The sequence below is a fragment of the Xyrauchen texanus genome, chromosome 24 (assembly GCF_025860055.1).
Source record: "Xyrauchen texanus isolate HMW12.3.18 chromosome 24, RBS_HiC_50CHRs, whole genome shotgun sequence".
Lineage (NCBI taxonomy): Eukaryota > Metazoa > Chordata > Actinopteri > Cypriniformes > Catostomidae > Xyrauchen > Xyrauchen texanus.
In genome coordinates this window covers 22,556,109-22,575,520 of record NC_068299.1, presented here as the reverse complement: position 1 = coordinate 22,575,520, position 19,412 = coordinate 22,556,109, and the positions used below count along the sequence as shown (strand labels likewise).

The window sequence follows — 19,412 nt, the reverse complement described above, 5'->3', positions numbered from 1 at the left end:
TAAGATCAAATTTATTTATTGGATATAAAAATTAAAAGGAATATGAAAATATTTACAAACATCTCAAATATTCAACAAAAAAGTCCCTTCATGAAAAAAGGAGACTCTTGCAGCAAGATCAAGGAAAACTGTACTGCATTTTAGTGAAAACACTATCAAGTCTTAAGGGACAGTTCACCCACAAATAACATTTTTATCATTTTTCAAACCCATATGACCTTCTTTCTTCCATGGAACATGAAGATGTCCACCACAGTCACTGTTCACTTCCATTTTGTGGTTAATGGTGACTATGTCAAAAACAATTTTTCTAACTTCTCGTTTTGTGTTCAATAGAAGAAATAGTCATATGGGTTTGGAAAATGCTTTGGGTGAATTATACCTTTAACACTACACAGTGGTATGTACACACACTTTGGGGGAAAAAGAAAGAAAGAAAAAAAAAAGACAAAATAGTGCACTTTGCATTTAGAAGATTTAAAAAAAAAATTCCCCCATAATTTTCTTGTAGAGGTCATTTTACACAAGTATACTATAATAGAATTGTGAAAAGAAAAGCCAGAAGTGTTCACAGTAGGAGTCTTTGGTCTATAGAGTGGTAAAGACAGGCAAGTGGTCACATTTATATCAGAATACATATTGTTGCTGATGTAATTTTTATGTAAAAAAATGTAATTTCCCAGCTTAATATGCAGTGTCAATTATAAAGAAGTCATTTGTAGGAAGATTTTTCATATAAGTTTAAGACTATGGCTCTGTGCCAATATTAAAACTTTTCTCTGTTTGAGAGGCTTGTCCAGCTAAACAAAGCTATCTTTTTGTACAACCAATGAACAGACAAGGGGAGCTTTTTGGAATCTCTGAATTAAAATCTATTTGGCAACATGAGTGACACAGAAATAACACACTTCAGCATTAATGTTGTGTTGCAAGTAGGAATTTTTCTAAAGGCAGTTAGTTTTCCAAATGAATGCAGAAGGTATTACCTGATATGCAATGATTGATACATTGCCTAATATCAATTTCATAATAAAAAGATCCAAGATGACAGAACAATAACCTAATAGTTACAATATTGATTTCCCTCGATCTAGGTAACGCATGAAACAATGTACATTTCTACAATTGACGAAAAGGCACGACCTTCTTTGTGCATTAAGTCACCTGTGTTAAGAGTGACAATGAGGTAAGAGTTGGCATCTCAAGGCAATGGCATGTGTACTTCAGAAAATAACATATGGTGTCTACCATCAAACTTGAGTGATTTGTAAGGGTCTCATCGCTCTTATATGAAATGAATGAGTTCAAATTCATCACAGAGAAAGCTACATGTTCAAACGGTTCCACAGTTAAAATGATCTCACATCATTCAAAGGCTTCACTTGAAAACAAGTTTAAATGAGTTGCTCATGATCAAATACAGAATCACAAACAGAAAATCGACTGATACATTAGATAGGCTCCCTAATCTTCTAATATCTCCTAATCTTCTCTGATACCTACCCAACTGGATTCTCACGGACATTTTGTGTTTGCCTGCGACTTCTGGTCAGTTATTGACATATTTATTCTTTCTGCATTTTTTCCAGTTTACACAAAGCAGAACCTTTGACTGTATACAAATGAATTATGTCTAACCACCTGAATTATGATATTAAGAAAAAAATGATTTACTATAGTTTGAAAACTTTTTTTATAATTTTTTATAATTCAACCCCTTCATTAAACTTTTCACAATTGGAGGCCAGTTAATCAGCACTATCCTTTGCCAAAAAATGTTGCTTTTTTTTTTGTCAGAGAAAATTTTTTGATATAAATGTACATTTAAACATGCTTCTTATAGTGCTTTTGTACTAATTCTCAATTCTGTTGACAATAGAAAAGTCATGACACTATGTTTAGCATTGTGTGCAAGAGGACCATACTGATATGTTTCAGTAATTAAAGCTTGGTTGGCCAACTTTTGTTCCAGATTATAATTACATTTTAGGTTAGATTACAGGTTATGGTCTGTTGATATAAGATCCCATTATGTCCATAATGCTTGGTTATTAGTGGTTTTAAAAGATACAAATGTTTGCTTAATAGTGGGTCAATAATAACAAATAAAAATAAATAAAACAGACCTGGAGCTAAATTATCCAAGAAACACTTGTAGAAGAGCAAATGCACACCTGTGACGGTATCCAAATTAGCAAGATGGTTCCATATTCAATAAATGGTCTTAAGAAATGATAAAGAGGGGGTCCAGTGAATGGAGTCCCTTTCTCCACACATGTGCTTGGCCACCACAAAGTAAATGCAGAAGAAAGAAAAAAAAGAGGCAGAGTCATAAAACAGGGTCCGGTTCTTTTTCCATATAGTGCTCTCCAGTTGCTTCCACAGATATAAGAGCTCAGTAATTATTAAATTTGACCTTTGCAATGTCTCCAATCAATGTCCTTGCAAAGAAGATTCCCACCATCTAATAGCAGAATGACAAGACACAACATTAGCTTCAGATTTACTTTAAAACCAGAGTTTTAAAGACAAACTCAAGGCATGCATTAGAGTACTGTCTTTGGGATGTTTGTTGATGTAAGATGTTCACAACTTTCTATTAATTATTATAGAATTTTCAATACTAAAAGTTTTGTGGCTTTTGGTCGTTGTGTGGAAATAAGAGTGTTCAGGGTAAGGGTAGCTGTAAAATACATTTTACATGCAGTATATATTTCACTCCGACAGTTCAAGCACTTCCAATACCTGTAACAGTGATATGACTATGAAGACTCCAGCCACAATGTAGAGATTCCGTGGAAGCCAGTCCTCTAAAGCTGTAATGCATCCTTTGACATAAATGGTGCTGCTCCACTGGGACTGTATATACAAAATAAAAACAGTTTGTGTTTATTCATGTACTAAGTAAGCACTTAATGAGAGTAAAATACTTATACAATTAACACAGCCATATATTGAAGTGAACTACACAGCAGTAAGTCTGCAGTGAAAACTACATCATAAACAAGTTATTTCAGTTTGTGTACATATTGGCAGTAGGGAAATTACAATTGGGAGAACAGAGTGCAAAAAGAGAATGATTACAATTGGAGAGCAGAAGAAAATAATAACTATACACATACTCTATTTGTGAAAATGGGCTTTTCAAAATTACAGATTGGAGCTGCCATCAGAACAACAAAGATTATTAATGTCTCCTTTACCACTTTCTCTTCTGCTGAAAGACTAGCAAACTGACACTAATAAACTTGAAAACTTGGCTTTAATTTCAGCAACTTTTTCCCCACATTTTTCGATAATACACAGAAACTGACAAATCTTTTCATTTATCCCACTTTCTGTAGAAGGAACTCAGTCCACATCTTTTATATTTCATCTAAATGTGTACTAAAGCAGAACTTTTGTCAATAATGGCAAAGAACATTCTGTCTGTCTGCAGAAGTTGAATGTGCACTCACCAGTGTGCCAGATGATCTTACATCATATCCGCACTGCGTGTTCACCACTGTATCCTGTGACGAAAGACCATAGGTCCATGAAAAATAAATCACTATTTGAATCTTATCAAATATGAAAATGTATGTTGTATAACAGTAAAAGCATTCTGTGGAGAGGAGAGAAACCTACAGCAGGGTCATTGAGGCAGCATGAAAAAGGCACTCCGCATTTCTCTCTGCTGTATTTACTCATTGAGCAGTTAAAATACACATTCAGATCCCAATCGTTGGGGTCTTTAGCTCCACAGCAATGATTCTGTGAACAAAACAACATTTATGTTTAGGACAAATTTAGCCTTTGTTAAAGAAGCTCTAGGTCTTAATGTCTGAGGAACAAATAACTAAAAAAACAAAGTCAATAATGTTGGTAAACAAAAGAATATTGTAGCAGATGTGGAGTAGCACAATGAGTCAAAATTGTGCATATGTATTTGGCGGTTGGCATGTGGAGTAGGGTTACGTGGTTTACCGTTACTAATGAAGTATCGCAATACCAAAATTAATTTTATGGTACGATATCATCTTGTTGCTCATTTCGGTACCATATTGCAGTATGCTGTCATTAGCAAAATTATATGAGATGTGACAAATTTGAGATGAAATCAATGACAAATTGAAAATAAATAAACCACTGGATATGGCCAGGTGTGATCATTTAACAGCAGAAGGATGTAATTGAAATAAATATTATACGGTCACATATGCTGCATGCTACAGAATGAACAAGAGGTGCCACTCTGCGCTGTCATCTTCTTCAAACGCATGCTAACACACTCACACAAACGCAGCACACACTACTGGTGCTTAATTTTCATGCAGTGTGTTTAGAGTATAAACGGCTGTTAACACACACTCGTTTCAGCTCACGAGTCGCAATGGGATTATCCCAGCACAAATGGGAAGCTTCATATAACTAACCCATCAAAAACAGGAAGAACTCAGGATCCTGGGTAGCTCAGCGAGTAAAGACGCTGACTACTAGGTATGCACTGATCTGATACCTGGATCGGTATCGGCTCCAATACTGAAGCTTTTAGACAGATCAGGTATCGGTCCGAAGAGCCAGCTCCAAATCCGGAACTGTGTGTCAGTCCTGTTTGTTACTGTTAAGCTCAAAAAATGACAAAAGAGCCATTAAAACACCATTAAAATAATTAATTGAGAATGGCACATTTTTTTTTTAACAGAATTTGAATAAGAAGCCAATTAAACTACTGTGAACTTGGCTACAAACAGACATACTTGCAGGACTTCCTAGAGAGTTCTTACAACTAAATTGAACAAAAAACTGATCTGAATCCTTTAACGCCCAGATGCAATTTGAAACAAAAAAAACAATCATGCTACATTATCCAGTATACTAGTTAATAATAAAGTGTTTCTTAATGATCTATACATTTATATTGAAATAATGTGTAGTTAGAGGTTTGTGTTTGTGTTTCTCACACCCAAGTAGTTCCACACAATAATGTAAAGATATTCTAAATTGATTAAGCAAAAAACAACAACAATGGTATCGGATTGGGATCGGTATCGGCCGATACGGAGATTATGATATCGGAATCGGAAGAGAAAAAGTGGTATCGGTATCCTAAGCAACCTAATTGGCCCAGTTGCAAGGGAGGGTAGAGTCACATGGGGTAACCTCCTCATGGTCGCTATAATGTGGTTCTCGCTCTCGGTGAGTCGCGTGGCGAGTTATCCGTTGATGCTGCGGAGAATAGAGTGAAGCCGCCACACAAGCCATGTCTCTGCTGTAACGCGCACAAGCCACATGATAAGATGCAAGGATAGATGGTCTCAGACGCAACTGAGATTTGTCCTCCACCTCACTAGTCACTATGCCACCACGAGGACTTAGTGCATTGAGAATTGGGCATTCCAAATTGGGGAGGAAAGGGGAAAAATTAAAAAACAAAACAAGAAAGACTCAAGTCTGTCAAAATTAAAGTTTAAAAAATGTAATTACTGTATAAACAAAAATGATATTCAAAAAGTAGCATTAATACTCATAATAAAAATTATACAATATTAAATGGTTGAATTATTATTATTATTAATAATATAATTATTATCTGTATGCAATTTCACAAATGCAAGCAGCCTTGTGCCATAGGTAATCAGATTTTTTTTCATTAATGTTTTCTTTAATACTTTGAAGCAAAAATATTTTTTTTTTTTGAAAAAATCATTATTATATTTGTATTTGATTAAAACTGTTTGTATCAATTTGGTTAAACAGCATTACACAATGAATCCAGAACATTTTAACAAAACACATAATTTGTATCAGACTTTGTGCAGTTCATTTACTGGTCATTTTCGGTGTAATTTCATCAAAAATCTGATGCTTTTTATTTGTTGATTATAGTATCGATTAAGTATCAATACCTAGGTACCAGGGCTGGTATCGTACCGAAGCCTAAATTTTGGTATTGGAGCAGCCCTATTGTGGAGTGATCATTTACAATAACACATTTTAGTGGTTGAGGAAGGATTAGAATCCAGCAAGGGCATTCAATTAAAGTTCCAAGAGGTCCGGTCTCTAAATTTCCTTCATAGCAACGGTCCGGACAATAACATACATGGTGTGAGTAGTCAGTATAGCTATGAAAGTAAGGAGTGCTAATTTTTTTAAATAATAGGCCTTTTTGTAAATTTCCAAGTTGGCAGTAATAGTACTTTGTAAATGATAGGGCTGTCCCCTGATAGTTGACCAAAGGTTAGTCAATGAGAAAAGTCTTGGTCGACTAAGTTTTGATTGGTCGGTTGGTCACAAAAAAAAATTCTCTGTGGAAATAAAGTGAACTGAATGATACTTTTAACATTCTTTATCCAATATCATAAACATGTGACTAGTTGACCTAATTGGCTTAAACTAATGCCTTCTTGGGGCAGCCCTAGTAAAAGATGAAAAAAAAACCCATCAAAGTCAAAAGAGTCACTTTAAAACTGGGCAAGGATTAACACATCGGGGATCCAGAGACAAAGCCAAAATATTGGGGTTTAGAGGTTCAGGGGTATCCCCTGAGAATTTTTATTTTTTATTTTTAAGTCTAAATGGACCATTTTTATATTTTCCTTTAAATTAAAATCTACCAACACAAACCATGCACAGCACAATAGTGAAGCTTAAAAATACTGTTAGCTAAGTTAAGTAGGCATATAAAAGGTCATAGTATCAAATAATGAAAATGCTCTCATGAGAACTCCACTATGCTACTAGTAAAATCACATTTTGGTTGTTTTTCCTTGCCATTTATGAGAGCGATTATCTTTGATTTTCACACAAATAATCTGTTTGGGAAAGGCTCGAATCATGCCGATAATTTTAGAAGGGAAAATAAATGCTACAGTTTAAAGGTACGAAAATTTATACGTGAAGCATGTTCTGTAAAAGAGAGAAGTATTTGAGTTTACAGCGCTAAAAGACCTGTGCTATCTTCGCCGAGCGCTTGCGTTGCACACAGCTCCGATGTTTTGTGGTGCTGATCACTTGAAGTATAGAAACAGTGAGATGTGGCAGCAAATGTCTCACGGTTCGGATGGAAACAAGCCGAGGTCTGGATGTGGATCGCAGTCTGCTATTTGGTTACCACTGGTATACAGTATGCTTAAAAACTCTCTCTAACTTACTAGTCTCTGAATGGAGTCAATCAGGTTCTGTAGATCAATGTCTTCCCTGTAAGCCTTCACATTGGCTAAGAAGAAATCATTTATCCATCCCCTAACTTGCCCCTGGAACACAAATGCCAGCACTGCAGCAGTCAGCTCGAGGAAGAAGATTAACCCTATGACTCCAGAGAACTGCAAGACAAACAAGGAGATAGATAAAATAACTGCATTTGACATTGTTAACATAAATTGTTAATTTTGTAAGTAGATCTGGGTACTAATTTCACAATCACTTTTTCATTGTGGAGAAGGCAGGGACAGATAAAGCTTGTCCTAAATTAGAGTCTGTTTAAGTGACATTATTGTAATTCAAAATCTGCTACAAATGTTTGAAAACACTGTCCACCATTTAGCGATGTGACAGTTTCTTGGCAAGTTGGTTTCTTGGCGAGTTAGTCGTGTTGTTCAGATTATGCCATATTGTTCTCATCCCAAAATCTTGTGGCACTCTAGCCGATTTTTCCAGTGATTTAAGGTGTGAGCTACATTAACATAATTGCCGGCCAGGTGTAGGGAGATGAAGCGTGCATTAGCATCTGTCAGAGTGAGGTCGTTAATCCCTTGAACACCAGGACTTGCTGATGACTAAATGGCTTCAAAAACTGAAAACACACATCCGGTTTGCTTGAAAAGATCATTCAATTGCCAAGGCAGGTTCTTCTCTTCAAGAGACCAATGAGCTTCTTTTACTGAAGAACTGACAAGACAAAAAAAAATAAAAAAATTCTGCACAACAGAGCTTCAAAATATTAATGAAAAAAAAATTCTGATTACCTATGGCACAAGGCTGTTATGGTTGAATCACAACATGCTGATAAAACAATTGCATTTGTGATATTGCTTACAGATAATAAAAATAATATTAAAACATATTATATCATTGTTAATAGGAGTATTATTGCTACTTTTTGAATATAAAATTTTTATACAGTAGTTATATTTTTCTGTCTTCAATTTCAATTATCCAGTTGAAGAGCTTTCATGTTAGTGGGACTTTTATTTTGACAGACCTTTGAGTTCTTCCTGTTTTTGACAGGCAAGTTATATCAAGCTTACCATTAATGCTGGGATAATCCTGTTATGACTCTCGAGCTGAAATCTCTGAGCTGCACCGGAGGAGTTCATTTAAGTGTTAACAGCCATTTATACTCTAAACATACTGCATGAAAATTAAGCACCAGTAGTTTGTGTTGCATTTGTGTGAGTGTGTGAGCATGAAGACGACAGAGCAGAGTGGAACCTCTTGTACATTCTGTAGCGTTCAGCGTATGTGACAGTATAATATTTAATTCAATTACATCCTTCTGCTGTTAAAAACACACCTGTTTTTTTTATTTTGTTTACAAATTGTCATTGATTTCATCTCAAAATTGTCACATCTCATATTATTCTGCTAAAGACAACGTACTGTAAGACGGTACTGAAATTAGCAACAAGATGATAACGTACCGTTTAAATTGTTTGCTATCGCGATACTTGGTTAGTAACGGTAAACCACAGAACCCTAGTGTGTGCAAGTATGCTGGCGAGAGGGAGAGTGAGCTCCGTGACCATGAAAACGTACTTTTCAATGCAGAAATAATTGCGAAAGCAACTAATGACACAACGGAAATGTAACAGTTTTGGTTCATTTTAAAATATAACCTTGTGAAAGCCAACCGAACCATGAAGAAAATGCAAGTTTGTAACTATTTTAGCTCCAGTTTCAGAAACTTGGACAAAAAGCATGTCATCAAAGCACAGCGACCATAATCTGAATAAACTTCCACATACTGTTGCAATGAGGAATAACGGTGTTTTGTATAACTTAGTATAAAAGAAAACAATAAGATGGCCTCTCAGTATCACAGAGGAAGGATGGGTACTCACAAACTTCAGCAGGCAGATGTTTTCCCTGAGTGCTCCAACACATCCTGCAAAGCCTAAAATAAATGTGACAGTGCCCACCACAAGCACGCCCCAAACAGGGTCAAAACCATGTAGACGTGTTACTTGTGTCAGATCTGATAGTACACCCTGTGGAAAAATCAAAGCACCCATTAGCACTAGTTGTTATTCTCAAAGCCCCTCAAACACCTTTGCACTCACCAATATAAAATCACAAAGGTTTTTAGAAAGCCTGCTTGGTATGTGAATAGTGCCTACTAAAAATAACTAGGTAGAAAATGTGTATATGAGAGATGATTATAGGAACATTTGCAAGGTAAAAAAATACAAATAATATTTCTACTAATACAGGTCTAGTCCGCTCTCTCTTTCCCATGTGTTTTAGTAAATGCCTTTACACAGATTTCTACTCACCTTTTCACTCCAGGCCCAGAAGCCAATTGCGATGAATGCTGTTCCGGCCAGCTGAGGTGCACAAAAGGTTAATGAGGCATATTACTGAAAGTAATGTTGCATCATATTATTCATGTTTAGAACAAAACTTCAACTAGTGAGTGGGCTGTTATAACAGAGCATTATATATGACTACATAAGTCTAAGATGTGACTAAATCTATGACACACAGAGGTGTTTCTTATTTCAAACATGTTCAAAAAAAAAGATTGACATAGAGCATTTCTTATTGGCTAAAAAAAAAGTGTAGGACCCTGACTCTTTTTGCCCTATACAGAGCCTAATAGAGCTGTCAGAGACAGGTATGATTTGTCAGGACGCCCGTTTCAGCAGTAGGATTTTGTGTGCGGCATTACAAAAAAACATGCTCACAGGCCTCATAAAAAAATGGAACAGTTCCCCATTCAATTCATATCTAAACCATGACATTAAATATTAAGAACCACACACTATACAGTATTAGAAACATCCATTTCTCATGTTAAAATATTGAAAACAGGAAAACAGGGGTTAAGAGCAGTCAACTCAGAACCCTCAAACTCCTCCCATGTTTCCCCACTGAGGTCACGCTATGCAGACATATTCCTTATTACACAAATACTGGCATATTTCCTGTTGACGTAAATCTGGAAACCTGACATCCCTAGTGGTCTGACTTTATCTTGATGAAGGTTAATCTGTGGGTGCTAACTCACTGTGCAACTAAGTTTGAAACAGATAAACATGAAAGTAATCATGAATGTGGGACAGGCCTGAAAATGATGTTATCGGAGCAGGAGTGACAGAAAACCTAGAAGGGTGGTCAGTTAATCATGATTAACAGAAGACAAAAGAGGCCAGTTTGTGAGCACTTATGTGTGCCGATGAGCAAAATATCAACTTACCCAGAAGATAATGTTGTAGCTGAACATGAGGTATTTGTAGCAACAGCTGACCTCTGCATTTTCATATCTGTAATAGTGCATCTTCGACTGTGACATTGGGAGGAGAAAATGCTTAGCTCATAACTAAAAAAAAACCTGGAGATATCAGTTATATTGTTTTTGTTTAAAAAATAATAATGCTAAAATCAACATAATTGCAACACATTCTAAACAATGGACAATTACACAATTCATTGCACAATTTACTTATCTTAATGAAAGGGGATGTTTCAGTTCATATATGGACAACAACACATGTGGCTGCAACTTGGGAATTTACAGTAAGAACTCAGTGTTCATTCTATGTAACAGTGATTACACAGACAAGATGGCTCACACGCGTTTTCACTACCAATTCTTACTTTAACGAGTTAGCTAAGTGGCTAGTGGTTAGCAAGTTGCCAGCTCACTTCTTAAAAGCAGTTGCTAATGCAACAAATCAAACTATAGTCACGAATGTGAACATTAAAATGTTAATGCAGGGAATATCTGCGAATTTTCCAGACAACTGCATATAATATATTATCAAATATTTCTATGAGGTAAACGCAACAGCAAAGCTAGCAGCTAGATAACTCGGTATACCTTCCTAGCCAACTATTTATTTTTCGCTTCACGACTTGTTTAAACATAATCTCTATTTATAAAACCTTCAAAAAATCATTTTTATTAAATGTTTCCACTCCGCAATGAACTAGTTGAAAATAAACCCGCTGTTTAAGTTATTTACGTGCTGAGAGGAGAGTGCGCGAGCGCACGGAATCTGTTCGCGTTCGGAACGCGACGAAAACACTTACAAGTGCGTTCCATTAACGATTCTGTCAACCTTCGGTTTTGTCCGTCTTATGAAATGTGAATCGTTACGCAGTAATACACTATATAAACAATTCAATGCTCACCTCTTTCTTTATGTCACACAACTCCTGCTGCTTTTAGTTTGAGAAACCTCCACTCTTCCGCCCAGCACACACACATGAATGAATGCAGGACATTGTGTGAGACTGTGAGTGATAAAGACACGCCCGGAACTCTCTCCATTCATCATATGCAAGAAATGAATACTTACTAAACATGAAATCTGCTTTTGGAAAGTTCACTTTAAAGTGAACGGTTCTGATTTCTGGTTAACTTATTAGACATTTAAATATTTCATTTGGAACTAAAGCCAGGCAGAAATAGATAACGAAATAATTTGATATGTCAAAATACATATTTAGGCAGTTTTTTTCTGCAGGCTACCTCCACCCCTCATTATATGATGGGTTGTTGAATCTTTTATGTGATACAAACGAGTAGTCTCAGAGAGTGATTCGTTCCTTTTTAGTTGGCCGAGCATGCACATTGCGCAACTTCGGTGCGTTTGTTACGTGAAAACCGCACAGCGCGTACAGGAAACAGAAATTGTTAGTTCACATTTGAACTATATAGGTCGTTCGTTCTTATGTTCATGTGACAGCTGTACGCATGCATTGCTCACACAGGAAACATAAATTATTAGTTCACCTCTCGAGTCATCAGGAGCCACGGAAGTTAAAACTTAGCCTAGCTGTGGCGTAAATGTGCACTATGTCACAATTACACACTATTAAATATTTGAGAATTGCAACGTTAAACTTTCATAGAACGTTGCCCTACGTATAAACTAAATATTTACGGAAGCCTCCGATCAGTCGTAACGGATGGGATAAAAAAGCAGATTGACGTTATCATTGAGCTCATGTTGTGCGTGACAGGCATCACTCATTTCAACATACATTATGATGTTGACATTTACGTATGATTTGACATTACCGTCTCTTCAGCATGAAACCGATCTAACGGTTGCAGTTTTCAGGATGCGTCGCCTGGTGTCAAGTGTCAACACATAAAAAAATATATATAGGTTATTAAAATGAATATGTCTATTTTTCCTGCCTGTTGTATTAGTATTTATTTATCACCCCTCATTTATTTTAGATACAGTTCCTATATATTGTTATCTACACAGGACAAATGTAGGCTACTATTTATCAAATCTACTTTTATTTCGTATCGTGTTTTAATGGTAATCTAATTTATTACAGCTGACATTTACATGACCAAACAAGATTTTTACATAAACTGTTACAAGATCAAATTGAAGTTCAAAGCTTTTTAACAATTCTGTGTGTATATAAATATGAAGACTGCTTATTGGATAATAGGGTTCAACAGTGTTGCTATGAATGCACTTAGCATAACATAAGTATATATAAATACATACAAATTTCCAAAACTCTTTTGAATGTCTATGTAGCCTACAAAAATAAAATATTGGATGCCATGAGTGTACCTTCATTTACTATTACTTTGAATGATCATGGAAAATTAAGCAATGTAACAATTTTACATGGTCGCAAGAAGTAGTCAGTTAATTTACCTGATGAACTTTCACCTTTTGCTGACCCTTTATGCTTTGCAGAGCTAATGTGTGCTTCTAAATCACTTGCACCTTTATTAGCAACTGACACATAAGTGCCAGCATTACATGTCAAACATTCTGCTTCCCACGGATCTCCACCTGAACGAAAGCATGGGAATTTTTTGTGCAAATCTTCTGTAAATTTTCTGCAACTCTTTCCATGATGTTCAACTCTCTCTCTATCTCTCTCTCTCTCTCTCTCTCTCTCTCTCTCTCTCTCTCTCTCTCTCTCTCTCTCTCAATCTCAATTCAATTCAATTCAATGGGCTTTATTGACATGAAAGTTTCAAAAACAATGTTGCCAAAGCATCATATAGAATAAATAAAATAGAATAAAAGCAAAATACATTTTGTCCAATAACTTGGACAGTATATAATTATTAGTAATATATAAATAACAGCAATATATAAATTATTATTATTATTTATTTGACCACATCACATTGTGTGATTGTCTAGATCTTTCACTGTCCCTCAGGTTGTGGCATGCTGATACATATTGGGCAGCAAGATGCGCCCTGTCTCCTTCTCCTAGGAGTATTTGTAATTTTGAGAGGTCATTTAGGTCTTTAAATTCTGAAGTTTCAGAGTTAAACTTGTTTAGGTAAACATTCCTTATTTCTCTGAATGTTTCACATTTTAGGAGGAAGTGCATTTCTGTCTCGACCTCACCTGTCCAACAGTGACCACATATTCTGTTTTCTTTTGGTTGCCATGATTTTTTGTGTCTCCCTGTTTCAATTTCTAATGTGTGGTCACTGAGCCTGTACTTGGTTAGGGTCTGTCTCTGTTTTCTATCTCTGACAGTTAAGAGATATTTAGCCAACTCATACTCTCTGTTTAGGGCCAGATAACATTCTAATCTACTTTGGCTTTTAGTTTCTTCTTTCCAATGTTCCAAATAGGTTTCTTTGCATTGCGATATAATTTGGTTTACTCTGATTGGTGTTTGGAAAACAGTGTTGATGTGAGACTGGTCAAAATGTGTTTGAGGGGGGACGATTAGTCTCAGCACCAACTGATGTAGAGGACTCTTTTCTGGGCTCAGCTCTTGGATTTGGAGGGCTTTGGATTGAAGGGTGTCTCAGGGGCTGGATTTAAGGTGAATGAAGAATGTAAGTGCTCTCTTTTGAATACTAATTATCAGTGGGTATCTGCCTAATTCTGCTCTACATGCATTTGTTAGTGTATTTCTGTGTACATGTAAGATGTATCTGCAGAATTCTGCATGTAAAGATTCTGTTGTGTGTTTGTCCCAGCATGTATAGCCGTGATGACTGAGTGGACCCCACACTTCACTACCATACAGCGCAATAGGCTGGATGACACTATCAAATATTTTCAGCCAGATTTCAATTGGAATTTGGAGATTATAAAATGTTCTCTTAATTGCGTTTAGGGCTCTTCTAGCTTTTTCTTTGAGTGCATTCACTGCCATGTTGAAACTCCCTGATGCTGTTATTGTAATACCAAGGTAGGTATAACTGATGCTGTGTTCAATTAGATGATTATTTATAGTAAACTGGTATTTGTTTTCTTGACACTTGGGCCGTTTCTGAAAAATCATGACATAAGTTTTCTTCATGTTTACTGCTAGGGCCCATTCTTGACAGTATTTGTCTACTATGTCCAGCTGCAGCTGTAGTCCTTGTTCAGTAGGAGACAGTAAAACAAGGTCATCAGCATAAAGCAGATACTTCACCTCTTCATCTAGGAGGGGGAGAGGATGAGAAGCACATTGATCCAACTGAACAGCAAGTTCGTTTATATATGCATTAAATAAAGTTGGACTTAAATTGCAACCCTGACAGACACCTCTTCTCTGGGTGAAGAATTCAGTTTGTTTGTCTCCAATTTTAACAGCACACCTGTATTTTGAATATATTGATTTAATCAGATCATATATTTTGCCACCTATACCACAATGCAGAAGTCTAAAGGTCTCTCTCTCTCTCTCTCTCTCTCTCTCTCTCTCTCTCTCTCTCTCTCTCTCTCTCTCTCTCTCCAGTCTTTATCTCTTTCTATACAGCTCTTAACTAAAATAACAGTCTGTACTTGGCAACAGACCTTTTCCTCCTTGTTGTTGGTTGTTTTGAATGTATACAATGTTGTCTGAATTCATATGTTCAGGAAAAGCCAGACATCCTCAAAATCACACATCCTGAAAAGTAGTAAAAAAAGAGACCCCAGAACACTCAATGACCATCGAATATCATTTGAATTGTTTCAAACGGCACTTTAGGATTTTGTGTATGCCATATGCAGTGAACGATACATCTATGCTGCCTTCACAAATTGTCCAGGTGGAGGTATCTCAGTAGAGGGGCATCACACAAACATTGGAGTCAGATTCAAGCCTTGTTGCTTTACTGCCTGAGAAGTATGGGACTACATTGCATTTATGATATTAATGTTTATATGTTGAATATTAATGTCTTAAGCTATTAAAATTACATTTTAGAATGCAAGACGTTTGTCTATGATTCTGCTGATGTGTGTGTGTCTTGGCAAGTCACAAAGGAACTTGAAAAATAATTTCTCAAAAATGGTTATACGTGTGAGTAGGATCACACGATTAGCAAAAATTATTCAGAACATTCGACAAAGAAAGTAATAAAATCCCATGAAATCAATTACTTCTCTAATCAATTTGTATTTCTCTAAATGTTTGCAATTACTCACTAGTCTCACAGATGTATAGAGGCTCTATCACAACCAATTTCTTGCTCCCTCAGGGCCTCCTTCAAAATTATTGCATCTTTAAGAAAACCTCTTCCACTCCTACATCCCCTTCTTGCATTGATTGTTCACAGAGAACAAAACACAAACTTTGCTCCCATTTAAGCAGAGCTTTAAATCTCATAGCCTCTACAGCTTTGGGACAGCAAAGTGAACTCTCTGTTAAATCTCCTGATAACACAGTATTCTGGGGACTTAACACCTTCCAAATCTATATATTACATTCACATGCCACAGTTGTCAATTTTGCTTTACAGGTAAATGCTACATTTATCACATTGCTGGTACAAAAAATGATGGGTTTTGCTTCAGATCTCACATGCAGGATGTCACATACTGTAATGATCACACCCTATAAAAAATTAATAGTCTTTCTCACTCCGCTTCCTTGCATACTGCTGTTAACTTCTGAACAATCTTGTGATTCTTGTTCAGTGTTACCGCCTCATTTAATACCCTCATAAATAGCATACAATTTCCCTCATCACAGTCTCCTTGCTAAAGCACATTTGTCATCTTCTCATACCGTGGTCTTGTATTTTCTCTTCTTACTCTTCTCTGTCTTCCCTGATCTTCCCCTTCTTGTACATGTAATTTCTTTGCATAACATTCAAACATCAACATTATTTCAATCACATATATAACAGAGATCACACAAATACATATGACTGGAACCTTGAAAACTTTCCTTCTCAACAGACTTTCCAGGGTCCAGGTATTCCCAGCCATGGGTGATCATTCCCATGTTTTGATTTCCAAAACTTTCCTTCTCCACAGCCTTTCCAGGGTCCAGATATTCCCAGCCATTTTTGATCGTTCCCATGTGTTGATTTCCATTGCCCTTTATTTCTTTGCTGGGTGGTCTATTTACGAGCTATTACAGCAACAACGCAGGTAAACCAGGAAGCGTTACACTTCACTGAAGTTAACACTTCACTTGGAACACTCAATCATGTTGGTTATTCCTTGTCACCTTTTTGCAATGTGACTTTGTATCCACGTTTCTCTCTCTGCCACTTGTACTGCAGTTGAATTAGTAACACTTGCCACTGTCCCATCCAAACTGGTTAGAGCCAAGCCTTTCTCCTCAGGTCCTTGACAGGGATCCAATTGCCTGTGTTCAGCTCGTGGATCATTCCCTTTCCTGGTTCCAGGAGGGCAGCTTTCACCTGTAAATGCAGATTTCTCAAAAGATTTTTCACCTTTTTGTCAACCATCACTTCATCTAGGGCTCCACATTCAGACAGCAGTTGTCTCTTCCCTGTAACTGCAAAGATATTTATTGGTATTCTTGTGAACACCTCATGTAGACTGAGACTTGTCAGTCTGTTCACCTTATGTACATCAATACCAGAAGTAAAGCTTGCACACATGCAAGTTCTATTTCACTTTCATCAATTTTGTTTAATTGTCTGATTAGCTCTCTCCACTGCACCACCACTGTGTGAATGACAAGCAAGGTGTGTTTTTAGGTTACATTCAGGCATTCAGAGATACATTTAATTAAATTTTTTTTACAAAAATATTGTCCAATTGTCACTTGAAAACCCATTTAGTATATGAAATGAAATTTACCATTAGATGATTCAATTGGCTGGGTTTGAGCTGACATTTAGGTGTTTTCTAAAGTGTGTGTTTGGTAGATTTTGTTTTTCGGGACTTCTCCACTCAAGCCTCTTGCACTTGTGTATGAGAACTTTACCAGGTACCGGAAAAAAAAAACGTTTTTCTCTTGGGAAAAGATACAAAGACTTTCTTTATTGGATCATTTTCTCGACAGAAGCCACCATTTTTCACATTTTGTGAACAACCAGAGATCTATATGGAGAGAGACATGTTGTTGGCAGGCAGGCATACTAGTAAATGTAAAAAGTCTGTGCAGTGTGGAGACATCACCAACAGATGGAGGAGACATATTTCACTTACCATAAGGGAACCATTAAAGCATATCAAAAATGTAGTTGTGTAACCAAAACCAGTATGTACCTTATTCCCTTACAATACATTTATTGGGTCCCTGTGGCTGTCGTCGTTTATAATTCCAGAGTTTGTATATTAATATATTAAAATAAATATGTTTTAATCTTGCAAACCTTTTTACCACATGGCCAAAGCTCATTAGTGATGGTTTCACCCTCTTTAAATCAAATTGCTTCTGGTGGTTGATCAAAGAGCTGCAAGCACTAAAAAGACAAAGACCTTCTGGTATTTTTATGCAAATCACTTACTGTATACATCAAACTTTCTAGAAGTAAACAAAAGACAGTTTATCCCCTGAAAACAAAAAGTAAACAGTTCACAATGCAAAAGCAGCTGGTGCAGGTAGATAACACCAAAACTCAGTTCTGACAAGAGCTGAATATTTAGGCCTACAGTAGTTTATTATGTACAACTTTTCGATTTTTTTCAATACTTTGCATTCTTCATGCGGTATAAGTAAAAGAGTAACTTTTAGCTATTCTAAGGCTCAATTAGGGCCTCTCTGTGTGGAGTTTGCATGTTCTCCCCGTGTTTGAGTGGGTGTCTTCCAGGTGCTCCAGTTTCCGGAGTTCCGGTTTCCATGTTAAGTGAATTGGAGACTCTAAATTGCCCGTGTGAGTGAGAGCCACTGGTGGTTGCGTCAGGAAGGGCATCTGGCATAAAACTTGTGCCAAATCAAATATATATATATATATATATATATATATATATATATGCAGACTATCACAAAGTGAACACTGCATGTATACGTTCAAGAATAAACTATCTTTTGAGGCATATAAATGATTATGGTCACATTCATACAAATTAAACAATACAGTATTTCAAATTGTAAGCTTAGTAATAGTGTTGGTTAAATAGAGATTTTTTGTTGTTGTTGTTAACTGCTTTCTCTAAAAGCCAGTCAGAGTGACTATTTCTGTTTTGTTTTGCTTTTGGACAGTTATGTATCAAATCTTTGGTTGTTGTATCGCCTCAAAACTAAAACCAATTCATCATAACATCAGAGTGGAGAAACGTTTTTGTGTTATTTATTATTTTTTGGCAGCCCCAATACACTTTCTGATTCATGACAGAAAATTTTATATTTCACAAATTTCATGGATGACAGTCCTATCACACCACCCATTAATCACACACACCCACTTGATAATGGCAGTCATTCTGTTGTTGTTTAAATCCCATCAAGTTTTTATGTCAATTATTGATTAAATTAAAAAAATGTTTTACTTTTCATTAACTTGCATTGTTTTGTATGCAATTACTTGGCAACAGCACTTTATGTGTTTGCAACTGAATCCATTATATCCAACTTTCCGCCAAGAATTCCCTTAAGTACAATTCTCTCCAGCATATCCTCATTCTGGATGGCACATTTACATATATGCATGATTATTTTTCTCTGCTCAGATGTAGAGCCTGCAGTCAAGCTGTTCTATAATTGGTTGTGTAGTTTTTTCTGTGATATAACAAGCTCCATGTACAATCATACAAATAAAAGTTCTTAATTCATCCACTAAGGGTTGCTGTTGTACTACCTTTATTTTTAACTGGAAGGTATATTTTTGAACAAGAGTGTACATTTCAGGATAAATCATCACAGAAACATGAATGGCTGTTATTCTAATTGTGACTAGAGATCAGATCACCTGTGTGCATACACATTTAAAAATAAAAAAGTGATAGAATTCCCCACAAACAAATATTTCACCACATGAATGACAGGAATTGTGCAATTACCCAAAAAGCTTTTTCATGATTATCAAGGTTTTGTGGCTTTGAGGTTAAACATTAAAGTAAAAATAGAATAAATAAACA

The 19,412-nt window shown here is 36.2% G+C and overlaps 1 protein-coding gene across 3 annotated transcripts; it reads right to left on the bottom strand.

The window, feature by feature from the left end:
* On the bottom strand, window positions 1-11,544 carry LOC127617689 (tetraspanin-14-like). Of its 3 annotated transcripts, XM_052089736.1 has the most exons (9): window positions 11,335-11,539; window positions 10,397-10,483; window positions 9,474-9,524; window positions 9,042-9,188; window positions 7,134-7,304; window positions 3,628-3,753; window positions 3,459-3,512; window positions 2,746-2,859; window positions 1-2,464 (listed from the first exon to the last, which is right to left on the bottom strand). In XM_052089736.1, the coding sequence occupies exons 2-9, from the start codon at window positions 10,475-10,477 to the stop codon at window positions 2,396-2,398; spliced, it is 813 nt and encodes a 270-aa protein (XP_051945696.1). In that variant the 5' UTR covers window positions 10,478-10,483; window positions 11,335-11,539; the 3' UTR covers window positions 1-2,395. The 3 variants fall into 3 exon arrangements, with proteins under 3 accessions (XP_051945696.1, XP_051945697.1, XP_051945695.1); XM_052089737.1 differs by lacking the exon at window positions 7,134-7,304 and having other exon boundaries at window positions 11,335-11,544; XM_052089735.1 differs by lacking the exon at window positions 11,335-11,539 and having other exon boundaries at window positions 10,397-10,492.
* Window positions 11,545-19,412: the final 7,868 nt, after the last annotated feature.

Excerpts from the sequence above, each read along its gene's own strand:
- LOC127617689 (XM_052089735.1), bottom strand. The coding sequence starts at position 10,492 with ATGTCACAGTCGAAGATGCACTATTACAGATATGAAAATGCAGAGGTC. Across the intron at positions 3,754-7,133 it reads TTGACTCCATTCAGAGACTA|AATCATTGCTGTGGAGCTAA; the intron begins GTAAGTTAGAGA and ends TTTTGTTCACAG. Across the intron at positions 2,860-3,458 it reads TAAGATCATCTGGCACACTG|TCCCAGTGGAGCAGCACCAT; the intron begins GTGAGTGCACAT and ends TTGTATATACAG.